General features: G+C 40.0%; 1 protein-coding gene across 5 annotated transcripts in view; it reads right to left on the minus strand.

Annotated features, from left to right (window-relative positions):
• Window positions 1-13229, minus strand: part of cobll1b (cordon-bleu WH2 repeat protein-like 1b) — a 169081-nt gene that overhangs the window by 19229 nt on the left and 136623 nt on the right. For all 5 annotated transcript variants that reach the window (XM_048535279.2, XM_048535282.2, XM_048535281.2 and 2 more), the window contains 2 exons: window positions 11786-11918; window positions 9022-9117 (listed from right to left, as the gene is read on the minus strand). In XM_048535279.2, coding sequence (XP_048391236.2) covers window positions 9022-9117; window positions 11786-11918 — 229 coding nt within the window. The remainder of the gene's footprint in view (window positions 1-9021; window positions 9118-11785; window positions 11919-13229) is intronic.

Raw genomic sequence — 13229 nt, forward strand, 5'->3', positions numbered from 1 at the left:
ATCTAAAGAACTCTATGGGAGTAGAGGGATGACCATGGGCAATACAGGATGTCTTTTGGGATTGTTATTAGATATGAGTGCATATAAAAAGTGGATAAACTCATTGGAACTGTTATGCTCTTTTGTACTGTTATGTCATTTAATTCCCTTGCCCCTTAAATGCGAAAACTGCAATTTAAAAACAAAATCAGTACTTGTTATTTCACCATCTATTGACATAAGCCTGAAGACTGTCATTATAAGATTTATTCTGCATGGTTAATTTCACAGCTTGACATTATCACAGTGCATATCTTGTCAGGGTACATTTTGATAGACAGTTCCAAGTGGTTATAGAGTCTCTGATGTGGGGCTAGGAATACAAATGCTTGTTTGTTTTATATAAAGGATTAAGTTCTTAATGACATGTTCCTTAATGAAATGAACGTGTTTACTTAATGAAATGAATGCATTTTTAGTGAACAAGAGTGTTTATCTTAAAAGGTTAAGTCATCAATGGACACCTACAACTTTAGTGCTGAGTTCTGCCCACGTTGAATACTTGGTGAGATGACATGGAGCACGCAAGGGCATAAAGAATAATGGTTAGGGGACATGACTTGGTATAGGAGCTATAAAGTTCCAAGGGGTGAGTAGACGGACACAGGTTTGCATAGAGTGTATGGCTGGTGACAAGGAGTAGATGGAAGGATGAGCTGTCATGAAGTGCCATGGATGGAGCATACAGCATGTGTTTTGGAGGGGACAGCAAGGGCTAGAGGGCTGTTTTCAGTTTTACTGTTTTTTTGTTTGGAAAATCATGGAGAATTGAGGTTTGCCCCTTACACAAGCCACCTGCACACTCAGCAACAAATGTAGCTGCCTCCAAAGACTTTCCAAAAGAGTGGGGGGGCTCAGCTCCTGTTAAGACACACATCCCTGGTTCAAAAAATTAGATGATCCAGGGCATTACCTCCCGAGTCAGACAATTTCCAGACACTGGACTTTTGATTCAGGAACAAAAATTCAGGTCATGGTCTAGCTGAAAATACCCACTACTTTGCTTGTCTACAGTTGCAGATCTTAGCAACTAGATGTTGTGGCATGAATTAACAGTACTGCCTTTACTCCCAGCAAATCTTTTAAGTTCAGAGATAATGGGAACTGCAGATGCTGGAGATTCCAAGATAATAAAATGTGAGGCTGGATGAACACAACAGGCCAAGCAGCATCTCAGGAGCACAAAAGCTGACGTTTCGGGCCTAGACCCTTCATCAGAGAGGGGGATGGGGAGAGGGAACTGGAATAAATAGGGAGAGAGGGGGAGGCAGACCGAAGATGGAGAGTAAAGAAGATAGGTGGAGAGAGTGTAGGTGGGGAGGTAGGGAGGGAAGACGGACAGGTCAAGGAGGTGGGATGAGGTTAGTAGGTAGCGGGGGGTGCGGCTTGGGGTGGGAGGAAGGGATGGGTGAGAGGAAGAACCGGTTAGGGAGGCAGAGACAGGTTGGACTGGTTTTGGGATGCAGTGGGTGGGGGTAAGAGCTGGGCTGGTTGTGTGGTGCAGTGGGGGGAGGGGACGAACTGGGCTGGTTGAGGGATGCAGTAGGGGAAGGGGAGATTTTGAAACTGGTGAAGTCCACATTGATACCATATGGCTGCAGGGTTCCCAGGCGGAATATGAGTTGCTGTTCCTGCAACCTTTGGTTGGCATCATTGTGGCAGTGCAGGAGGCCCATGATGGACATGTCATCAAGAGAATGGGAGGGGGAGTGGAAATGGTTTGCGACTGGGAGGTGCAGTTGTTTTTTGCGAACTGAGCGGAGGTGTTCTGCAAAGCGGTCCCCAAGCCTCCGCTTGGTTTCCCCAATGTAGAGGAAGCCGCACCGGGTACAGTGGATGCAGTATACCACATTGGCAGATGTGCAGGTGAACCTCTGCTTGATGTGGAATGTCATCTTGGGGCCTGGGATGGGGGTGAGGGAGGAGGTGTGGAGACAAGTGTAGCATTTCAAATCTTTTAAGTTATTTATTTTGTGGTACACAGTTATGAAACTAAACTAACGTCAATAAAATGGGTGCAAGCAGGATGCCATCCAGAATTTCCTTGTTTGCCAAATACTGCATCCAGCCACAACAGCACGTAGCTGATCCCAGTAAGTTCACTGGAGCTCTCTTGTGGCACAATCCTTTCTGAGCACCCAGTGGACAAGACACTCCATTCATACCATCTCAGCTCAAATTATTTTAGCAGATAGATCAGATATATCCGTCCTTCTCTTTCCTTTTAACATCAAAACTATCAGAAGCAATTTTCTATTTCAACATTCCTCATTTGCAGCGCTGAACTATGTATTTGAACAGCCTATTTTAAAGACTTGAATGCTGAAATGGTAGGTGGAATGAACTTAACAATACAGCTCATTTCAATTCAAATTCATACACAATACCTTATGCACAAAAGTAGTAATCAATTTCCAATCTGCCTGAAATAAAATTGTTGAAGGAAACTTCAGGGAAACTAAAAATCACAGAAAACATTGTAGGATCAGTGCTGAAGATAGAAATAAGTTGCTCATATTGTGGGCAGCTTCACAATTAGTATAGCACTGTGGTCTTAACAGGTATCCTGAAATCTAATGGAATGATCAGTATTCAACATTGTGTTGGCATATGTCTGAACTGTTCATTTCCATTCAGATACTTGAAATTCAATTAGTCAGTCAACAGTCATGTCCACAGTAACACAAAGGATCTGCAGCCTCTAACACAAAAATAAAAGACTCCTGTCCTTGCCACTGATACAGGTCTAGCAGGGTAACATCACAGTTATGGGTAATAGGCCTTCTGCAATCTATAGAGATAATGGGAACTGCAGATGCTGGAGAATCCGAGATAACAAAGTGTGGAGCTGGATGAACACAGCAGGCTAAGCAGCATCTTAGGAGCACAAAAGCTGACGTTTCGGGCCTAGACCCTTCATCAGAATAAGGGCCTTCTGCAATCTATACTCTGATATACTTCTGGCACACAAAGGCAAACAAGGAGAAAAAAAATCAAACTCGTGCCTCATTACTTTGTTAGAACTTCAATTAATTCAGCAGCTCCTCAATCTTGTAGTCTGCTAATCTTTCATTGTGCAGAAAATAAGACCACAATTAGGCCTTTAGATGTTGGATGAAAAGTAGGCTATTCAGCCCATTGAGTTTGTTCTACCATTCATGATTGATCTGATCATCCCCATATCCACTTTCCTACATTCACCAATTAAGGCTGTAGGAGGCTCTGGTCTGACCACATTTGGAATACTGCAAGCAGTTTAGGGCCCCTTATCTAAGGAAGAATATGCTGGCCTTGGAAGGGATCTAGAGGAGGTTTACAAGAATAATCCCAGAGATGAAGCGTTTGCCATATGAGAAGCAGTTGAAAACTTTGAGTTTGTGCTCAGAGTTAAGAATAAAGGGGAATCTCATTGAAACTTTCAGAGTATTGAGTGGCCTTGATAGACTAGATGTGAAGATGATATTTCCACTGGTTGGAGAGGCTAGGACCCAACGGAAAAGATTCTGAGTGAAGGTACAATGCTTTAGAACTTAGACGAGGAGGAATTTCTTCAGTCAAAAAAATCTGTGGAACTCTGCCACGGAAGGCTGTGGATGCAAAGTCACTGAGCATATTTAAGACAGGGACAGATAAGTTCTTGATTAGTAATGGATCAAAGGTTACGGAGATAAAGCAGGTGAATGGGGTTAAGAAATAGAACATAGAACATAGAACAGTACAGCACAGAACAGGCCCTTCAGCCCACGATGTTGTGCCGACCATTGATCCTCATGTATGCACCCTCAAATTTCTGTGACCATATGCATGTCCAGCAGTCTCTTAAATGACCCCAATGACCTTGCTTCCACAACTGCTGCTGGCAACGCATTCCATGCTCTCACAATTCCCTGTGTAAAGAACCCGCCTCTGACATCCCCTCTATACTTTCCTCCAACCAGCTTAAAACTATGACCCCTCGTGTTAGCCATTTCTGCCCTGGGAAATAGTCTCTGGCTGTCAACTCTATCTATGCCTCTCATTATCTTGTATACCTCAATTGGGTCCCCTCTCCTCCTCCTTTTCTCCAATGAAAAAAGTCCAAGCTCACTCAACCTCTCTTCATAAGATAAGCCCTCCAGTCCAGGCAGCATCCTGGTAAACCTCCTCTGAACCCTCTCCAAAGCATCCACATCTTTCCTATAATAGGGCGAACAGAACTGGACGCAGTATTCCAAGTGCGGTCTAACCAAAGTTTTATAGAGCTGCAACAAGATCTCACGACTCTTAAACTCAATCCCCCTGTTAATGAAAGCCAAAACACCATATGCTTTCTTGACAACCCTGTCCACTTGGGTGGCCATTTTAAGGGATCTATGTATCTGCACACCAAGATCCCTCCGTTCCTCCACACTGCCAAGAATCCTATCCTTAATCCTGTACTCAGCTTTCAAATTCGACCTTCCAAAATGCATCACCTCGCATTTATCCAGGTTGAACTCCGTCTGCCAACTCTCAGCCCATCTCTGCATCCTGTCAATGTCCCACTGCAGCCTACAACAGCCCTCTACACTGTCAACGACACCTCCAACCTTTGTGTCGTCTGCAAATTTGCTGACCCATCCTTCAATCCCCTCATCTGAGTCATTAATAAAAATTACAAACAGTAGAGGCCCAAGGACAGAGCCCTGTGGAACACCACTCACCACTGATTTCCAGGTAGAATATTTTCCTTCTACTACCACCCGCTGCCTTCTGTTGGCCAGACAATTCTGTATCCAGACGGCTAAGTTCCCCTGTATCCCATTCCTCCTAACCTTCTGAATGAGCCTACCATGGGGAATCTTATCAAATGCCTTGCTGAAGTCCATATACACCACATCCACAGCTCGACCCTCATCAACTTTTCTAGTCACATCCTCAAAGAACCCGATAAGGTTTGTGAGGCATGACCTGCCCCTCACAAAGCCGTGTTGACTGCATTTGATCAAGCCATGCTCTTCCAGATGATCATAAATCCTATCCCTCAGAATCCTTTCTAACACCTTGTAGACGACAGACGTGAGACTTACTGGTCTGTAATTGCTGGGGATTTCCCTATTTCCTTTCTTGAAGAGAGGAATTACTTTTGCCTCTCTCCAGTCCTCAGGTACGACACCAGTGGAGAGCGAGGATGCAAAGATCCTCGCAAGTGGCGAAGCAATTGCATTTCTCGCTTCCCAAAGCAGCCGAGGACAAATCTAGTCCGGGCCTGGCAACTTGTCAATCTTAATGTTTGACAAAATTTTCAGCACATCAGCTTCCTCTATCTCTATCCATTCCAGCATGCACACCTGCTCTTCAAAGGTTTCATTCACTACAAAGCTCATTTCTTTCGTAAAGACAGAAGCAAAAAACTCATTTAGGGCTTCCCCTACCTCCTCAGACTCCACACACAAGTTCCCTATGCTATCCCTGATCGGCCCTACTCTTTCTTTGACCATTCTCTTATTCTTCACATAAGTGTAAAATGCCTTTGTGTTTTCCCTAATTCGTTCTGCCAAGCCCTTCTCGTGCCCCCTCCTGGCTCTCCTCAGACCATTTTTGAGCTCCTTCTTTGCCTGCGTGTAATCCTCTCTGGCTGAACTTGACCCTAGCTTCCTCCACCTTATGTAAGCTACCTTCTTCCTTTTCACAAGAAGCTCCACCGCTCTCGTCATCCAAGGTTCCTTTATCTTACCCCTTCTTACCTGTCTCAGAGGGACATATTTACTCATCACTCGCAACAACAGTTCCTTAAACAGTCTCCACATGTATCAGCTTTGATTGAATGGTGAAGACGACTTCATGGACTAAATGGTCTATTTCTGCTCCTACATCTTATGGTTATATGCTTTCCTGATCTCTCATTCGCATTAAGAGCATCCTCTCAGTTGGTCATTTGTGTGTGTTTTTGGACTACAGTAGATTCCATTATAGTTTGATGTCCAAAAACCAAATGAAACAACCTCAATAAAGACCAAACATGGGTTGGAAGTCAACAGTTGCTTGCTTGTAAATATTTCTCAAGTTGCAGAGTTCTGGAGACCTTCATGTCTTCATCTCTTTGAAATTTGAGCTTTACATCACTACCGAAAGTTGAATGTTTGACCATCAATGTGGGTCTTTAAAGACCCAGATGACACTACCTCTCCTGTATACATAGCCCTCTTATACCTTGAGAGCCTTTATGTTCTGTACTTGTGGATCTCCTTCTTATCAAAAGAATAGGTGTAATTGTTATTATCAGGAAATATCATGTCACTATTAAAAAAAATCGCAGTTACCACTCCATCCGGTATTTGTAGCTCCTCACACTCAATGCTCTTTGCAGATTAAAAACTTATTTACATTTCCTATAACCATGAAATCTTGCATTAATTTTGTTTGTTCATATCATTTAATTGAGGGTCCAGGGGATTAATCAATTCAACACCAGTCCGAGGCTTAGGAATACTTGGGCCAATTAACTGGTCAGTTTTGAATATTCCACACCTCTGTGCAACATACATCTTATACAGCTTAAATTAAAATAAAAATGTCAACCCAGATTCATTCATACACAAAGCACGTAGAGTATCTTTTACGGGAGCATTATTTACTTCGAAGAGACACATCACACTCAGTAAATTAATTCAGGAGAACAAGAGGGATCATTACTGCATGGGAATCGAGAGCATTCAATTAAGTTGAAGAAAAAGGCGTCAATAAAGAAGACTGCAATCTGAAAACGGGGAGGGAGATGATGCAGTTCAGAGTACTCCCAGACTAATCAATTCAGTCAGGAGAGCTGAATTTTTATATTTATAGACAAGAATGAAAGTGGTCAATTACGTCAGCTGTGTTTTTTTTTCCCCCAAAATGTTGCTCTTAAGAATAGTTACTGTGTGGGAAATTATTTTAATAAATTTGGACATTATTGCTAAATGGGAGTATTGAGTCATTTGTAAATCTCTTCCATGAGAGACTTAATTTAAACTTCTACATGCTAAGTAGTTGCTTATAATAATGTTATTTCAAATTTGATGGCATGAAGGAAACCACAAGGTCGAAGAATTCTTAAGCGGTAAACAATGTTTCTTAGAGGGATAGGGAGGAATACATACAGGAATATGAATAGGCTTTTGAAAGCCAATGGGAGTGCAGGTTCTTGCATTTTCACCAGTATTTACTTGTGCTCAAAGTTTTCTGCATTGACAACAACCTCTTTATTGAACAGCTGAAAAGGCTGTTAAAATATTTTCTTGGTCAAATGTATAAATGCATTAAACTTGTGCACTTTTTAAACATAAATGCATAATGATTTCAGGACGGTCTCTAAATTCAGGTTGATCTTTAAAGTAGAGATGAAGGGTATGCAAGGCATGGTGTAAAAAGACACCCATAATTTGCAGTTGAAGTTCAGGAAATTTAACTGTCTGCTGATGTGTCTGTAATCGCATAGAGTGATTACTGTCACTCTATGTGAGAATATCGTAGCTTCAACAAAAGCAGTTTTCTGTGACTTGGGGCAAAATGATAATTTGCAGAGGTGAATTCAAGTGCTGATGCAGCATATTTTCTTCACGAACTTGCTGTAATCCTGTGCAAAGTGCTGGTGAGAGCAAACCTGGAGTACTATGAGCAGTTTCAGTCCCCTTATTTAAAGGAAAGATATTACTTAATTGGAGGCAGGATTATTTTGGAAAGGGGAGGTTATCTTAAGAGCAGAGGCTAAACAGGTTGGGCCTCTACTCACTAGAGTTTAGATGAATGAAAAATGATCTCATTGAAGCATATAGGATTCTTAAGGGGCTTGACAGGATAAAAGCTGAGATGTTAATTCCCCTCATGGGATGGTGTGGGATTGGAAGGTATAGACTTAGAATAAAGGAGCACCAATTTTAGACTGAGATGAGGAGGAATTTCTTGACTCAAAGGGCTGGGAACTTTTGGAACTCCTTGCCACTGAACTCTGTGGAGGCAGAGTCCTTGTGTGTCTTTAAGGCTGAGCTGGATAGATTCTTGATCAGTAGAAAAATCATAGGTTATGGCATAAGGGCAGGAAAGTGGACGTGACCAATGTCGGATCAGCCACTGAGTGAATCATGCAACAATCTCAAAGGGCTGAACAACCTCTTCCTGTTCTTATTTGGTTTGGTCTTACAAGATGATGTTTACTCGTCTATTTTTCTTTTTAAGAGTCACATACACATTCATGCATGAAAGTAAATGTCATCACAAATTGTTGAACATTTATATTTCAAACAGAATTCTACTTATTTACATAAAATAGAGAAGTGCATTTATATGGGCAAAAAGTTCTTTTGGCCAGGAGCACCAGTCAAGTGGTCATGAATCGCCACATTTCACATTCTGCTTGATTTCTTTTGTATTTATCTAAAGTGAACTGACAGTCAATTTGCCAATAGAGATGGTAGGAACTGCCGATGCTGGAGAATCTGAGATAACACGGTGAGAGGCTGGATGAACACAGCAGGCCAAGCAGCATCAGAGCAGCAGGAAAGTTTGATGTTAGAAAAATCTGATTTTTTCTGAAGAATGGTCTCGACCCAGAACATCAAGTTTCCTGCTCCTCTGATGCTGCTTGGCCTGCTGTGTCAGTTTGCCAATGACTAGTTCATACTGCTGCCCAAAATTAATTGTCTACTTATTTCATCTAAATTAATTTATATGTATTTTTGAAATCATCTGTTAATTACAACAGTGAATACCCTTCAAAAAGTAATGGCTGTGAAATGTCTTGACATGTCCCAAGCTTTTGAAAGACTCTATATCCCTTTTTTTTAAATAAAATGTTCTTATTGCACACATTGGGCTGTATATTTGACAGGGTTTTTGAAAATCTTACTGATTTATTTTAGAGGTTTACGTTAAACATTACTTTAATTCTTAAGAATAGCCAAAGTGATTTTGTTTTAGCAAATTATACATTGATGCGTCTTGGCCAGGAGGAAATAATTGCTGATAAACGAGAAATATTTTTACCGTGATCATCAGCTGAGGTATATGGTATTTTACTAGCAGAAGCCTTATCTGCAACGTCAGGACTTGGACATAAATCCACTGATCCTTGATTAGCATCTAAAAGCACAAATTGCAACAATATTGTCAAGACAGATATACCACTTTTCCACTAATGTTACCTTGATTAAAATCTTAATTACCTCCATAGTACATATGCCTTGGCAATGATTACTCTGGAATTCTTACAATAGCTCAAAAAGGTTTATATCGCAACACTCAACACATGCTTCAATCAGAACAAATACAGATTTTTCAATGACATGCTTAAAATAAGTACACTTTCCTGACATAACCAATTGAAAGAGATGCATCACATTAATCTCAATTTACAAGACTAATACATTTCTTTAAAAGTTTGTTAAAGCCATATCAGATGCAAAATATCAGACTACCCAGGTCCTCATAACTTTTTCTAAAATCTCCAATTCAATCATCTGCTTCTGAGGAATTGCTTTCAAATTAGTTTAAATACATAAGAACTTATTAAACTCTTAAAAAAAAAATCACTGCTATATTTTACCACATTATCTTAGAAAATTTGGGAAAATGAGCGATATGCATTTAATATACATACATGTGGAACTACAACAGATTTTAGGGATTTTCCTTTGTATAGAAGTTCAATGACCTTTGGAATAAGTTACTGGCTTATGCAGGAGCATGGAATAACAGCGAAAGTGCAAAAGAGAACTGGGCAAGTTGCTGAATACGGCTGATTTTGCTGCATGTTTAAAAAAATATAAATGGGATCTCGCTGAGGTAACACAAAATCACCGTCACTTCTGGAACTCTTCTTTGAACAGCTTTGGGTCAAAAATGATTTTTTTTTCCAACCTTATTCCCTTTGAATTGGCCAATTTTTTTGCCTCTGTCAGGGATAAACATTTTGGGCAAGGAGCTTTGAAAATACATCAGCTTGTTTTTTCTAATGTCTCAATGTCCAAAAAGCAACTTAAGCATGTTAACGTAGTGCTTGGCAATGTTGCGTTACATTGTCCTTAAAGACAAGTTTAGGCTAAGCTTTTGCATTCTTTCATTCTGTCAGCAGATGGCACTGTCTGAGGTCAGAGTAATAGGAAAATAATTTCATATAGTGCCTTTCATATCTTCAGGATGTTGCAAAGTGCTTGATAGCCAGTTTAATGCTTTTTAAAATGCAGTCAATATTTTGGTAGATATATGTAGCAGCAATGTGTCCACTGCATGTTTGTGCAAAACCGCAATGAAATGACTGACCTAGTAATATAATTTTCATGGTTGCAGATAAGGGTGAAATATTGATCCTAATATCACGAGAAATTTCACTGCTTATCTTTGAATAATGACATGGATTATTTTAGGTCAACTCAAGAAGGCAACTATGACATAGATTTAGCCTTTTAACGGAGTCAACTTGAGAACTTGGCATCAATTGTGTAATTTATCTTCTTTTTGTAGCTGTTTAGCAAGTTAAATCAGGCAGAAGGAAATCCAATTTTGTTTTAAGTGGTAGCCAGAAAATACACAACGGAAATGGACAGGGTACTCATTTCTTGATGCAATCAAGTGGAAGTCCATCAATCACACTAAAACAACTTCAGAGCTGGATCACCCTAGCCTTACACTGGTGATGCATTGGAATTTTGCTGCTCGCTAATTCCCGCGTTGGAACAAGGTCTTTTGAATTTATTATGAATGTGTAAAACAACAAAAAAAAACAAATTTCCTTCATTTCAGGCATTGTCTCATAAGTGAAAATTTCCTTCTATGTTGATGTGCAGATCCAAGTTAATATGCAGACACTATCATGTCACAAATCAGTAGATTATTAAGAATTTAAGGTAGTACTACAAACAAAGTCCAAGTACTTTATTTTGAGTCATGAGCTTTAGTTTGGAACATATTCTACTGAGTGCATATAAAACAATTAGGTCCAAATCTGTTAAATAATAAAATATCAAGACAGGCTTCCATGACTGAAACAGAAGTTAAATTAAAAAAAAAACATTTTAACAACATTTAACATGAGCATTTAGAAGTTTCATTACTTTTAAATATTATTCTGCTTTCCCCTCCCCATCTTCCACCCTGTTACTTATTCACTTAACAAGTCTTTATCTCTCTGCAACATACTGTGTCATCACTGCTTAATTCTCATCTAAATTTACAATGTCAGGAAACGTTGGTTGATTACTCTCATTCTCTAAGCTATTAATATAAACTGTACATAATTTGGGCCCCACAAGTGATCTTTGCTGTGCTCAGTTGGTTACAGCCTGCCAATGTGAAAATACCTAGTTTATTCCTACTCTCTGCTTCCCGTTTGTCAAATAATTCTCAATCTATGGTAACATGTTGCATAACAGCTTTTATCTAGTGGATTACATGCGTCAGTCTTTTTAAAAATTAATGCTGGTCTTGTACATATCAATATTTTGGTTTGGAAAGCTAACTCAATGGATCAGTAATTTCATGGCATATACTCTTAATAAAAGCAGAGTTAAAACAAAAAGGTTGAAAAAAAATAGCTTCTCTTTTGTTTAAAAAAAGAAAGATTTTTTCAGTGTACTTTCATCAAAAAAGCTAAAGCTACAGCATTTAGGAATATGATTTATTCCTCTATTTGCAGTTATTCAATATAGAATATTAAAATATTAAAATTATAGCGTACCAACTTATTTAAGCTCTGCTGTATTACTCAAACTATCACTCAAGAAAAATTGTAAGTAAAAGTAAATATAATAACCTGATTTATTATCTTGGGCGTTTTGGTCTTCTATTTTAGTTGGAGGCAAGGGAGCCTTCCTTTTGGTCTTTTTTGTAGACGCAACTCCACCACTTAGTGACTCCACTCTTTGTCTGCTGGAACCTGTCATGTTCTAACAAATGGACAGAAAGAAAAACAAGAGTATCATAGTGCTGGGAAAAGCAGATAGGTTATAGATTCTTAATGTGCAAGAGAGTAAACAATGAACCATGCTTTGTCCCAAGTGCATGAACAGCTGGCATTCACAATGACCACTTGCTCAAGATTCTCCAGTTTCTGAGCAACATTCCTCAGCAAGATGCAAACCAGTTGCCCTTCAATTGTTGCATAAAATCAGTGACTTCAAACTTAAATTATCTCACGTTTGTCTTTACAAGACAAGATGGTCCACAATACCAGGAGATGAAGTTTCAAACCTGATCCCACAAGCAGAGGATGATGAAAATCTTGCTTGAACTGCTTCAACAATCTGATCAGAATTGAGGTCACATTGAGAGATGGGCTGAATGCAGGGAAGGGTATTGTGCACTTTTTATTTCTAAAAGCATCGGGGGAGGGTGAGATTTGCTACCTCCTTCATCATGGATCATGTCTGGGTTGACAAAGTCGCAAATTTTAACCGACTTCTTTGTAACTTCCAAAAAGGTAATTCTAAATGATTGAAGCCCATCACTCTGGAAGTAGAAGGAACAAAGAAGAAAAGCTGGCAAAGAAGAAAGGATGAACATATGGAGAACGTGAGTAAAGCTATGTTAGAACATGTTCTGATTCAGCCATTAGCTGTGAGGACAATGCAACACCAAAACACACACTTCCTATTATCTTCATGGGAGAGAACTCTGTACTCTTCAGCTTCAAGCTATTTTCAGGCAGAGTCAAAGTTATCCATCTTTCAATGAGGTACAGGCATAAACACATTCCAACTAGCAAAGCCAGATGAGCCCTCCAGCATTACAAGCTAGTTTCAGAAGTCAGTGAGATTCTGAGGAAGTGGAGCAAGCCAGTATTTCTTCCGAAAAGCCATTAAAAAGTTGAACCTAAGCTGGTAGAACATCTAAGTAGCTGTAATGGTCAGCATCAACATTCTGCAGTCAAAATTAAACCTGCGAGAATCATTGCACCAGAAAAGGCTTCCACCTAAATGGAAGATCTGATCTCGGTGTTTGAGGCTTTAAGTAATAGAGTGAACAACATAGCTATCATGGCTTCCACTGTCTTCAAAGGATCTGACAGTTGCTATTATTGTAGCCTGTTGATTGAGACTGCAAAACAAGGTCGCATGTGGCAAGCTCTATCTCCAGCCTGGAATGCATACAGTAGCTGCCTTGTTCCAGGAGCACAAAGCAACCGACACAGGTCACATACCAGTCACAGTTCATCAGGCTTCTGACATGGCTTTTGGCACCAGCAGGGTATCTTTCCT

Source organism: Stegostoma tigrinum, chromosome 7, assembly GCF_030684315.1.
Source record: "Stegostoma tigrinum isolate sSteTig4 chromosome 7, sSteTig4.hap1, whole genome shotgun sequence".
NCBI classification, from domain to species: domain Eukaryota; kingdom Metazoa; phylum Chordata; class Chondrichthyes; order Orectolobiformes; family Stegostomatidae; genus Stegostoma; species Stegostoma tigrinum.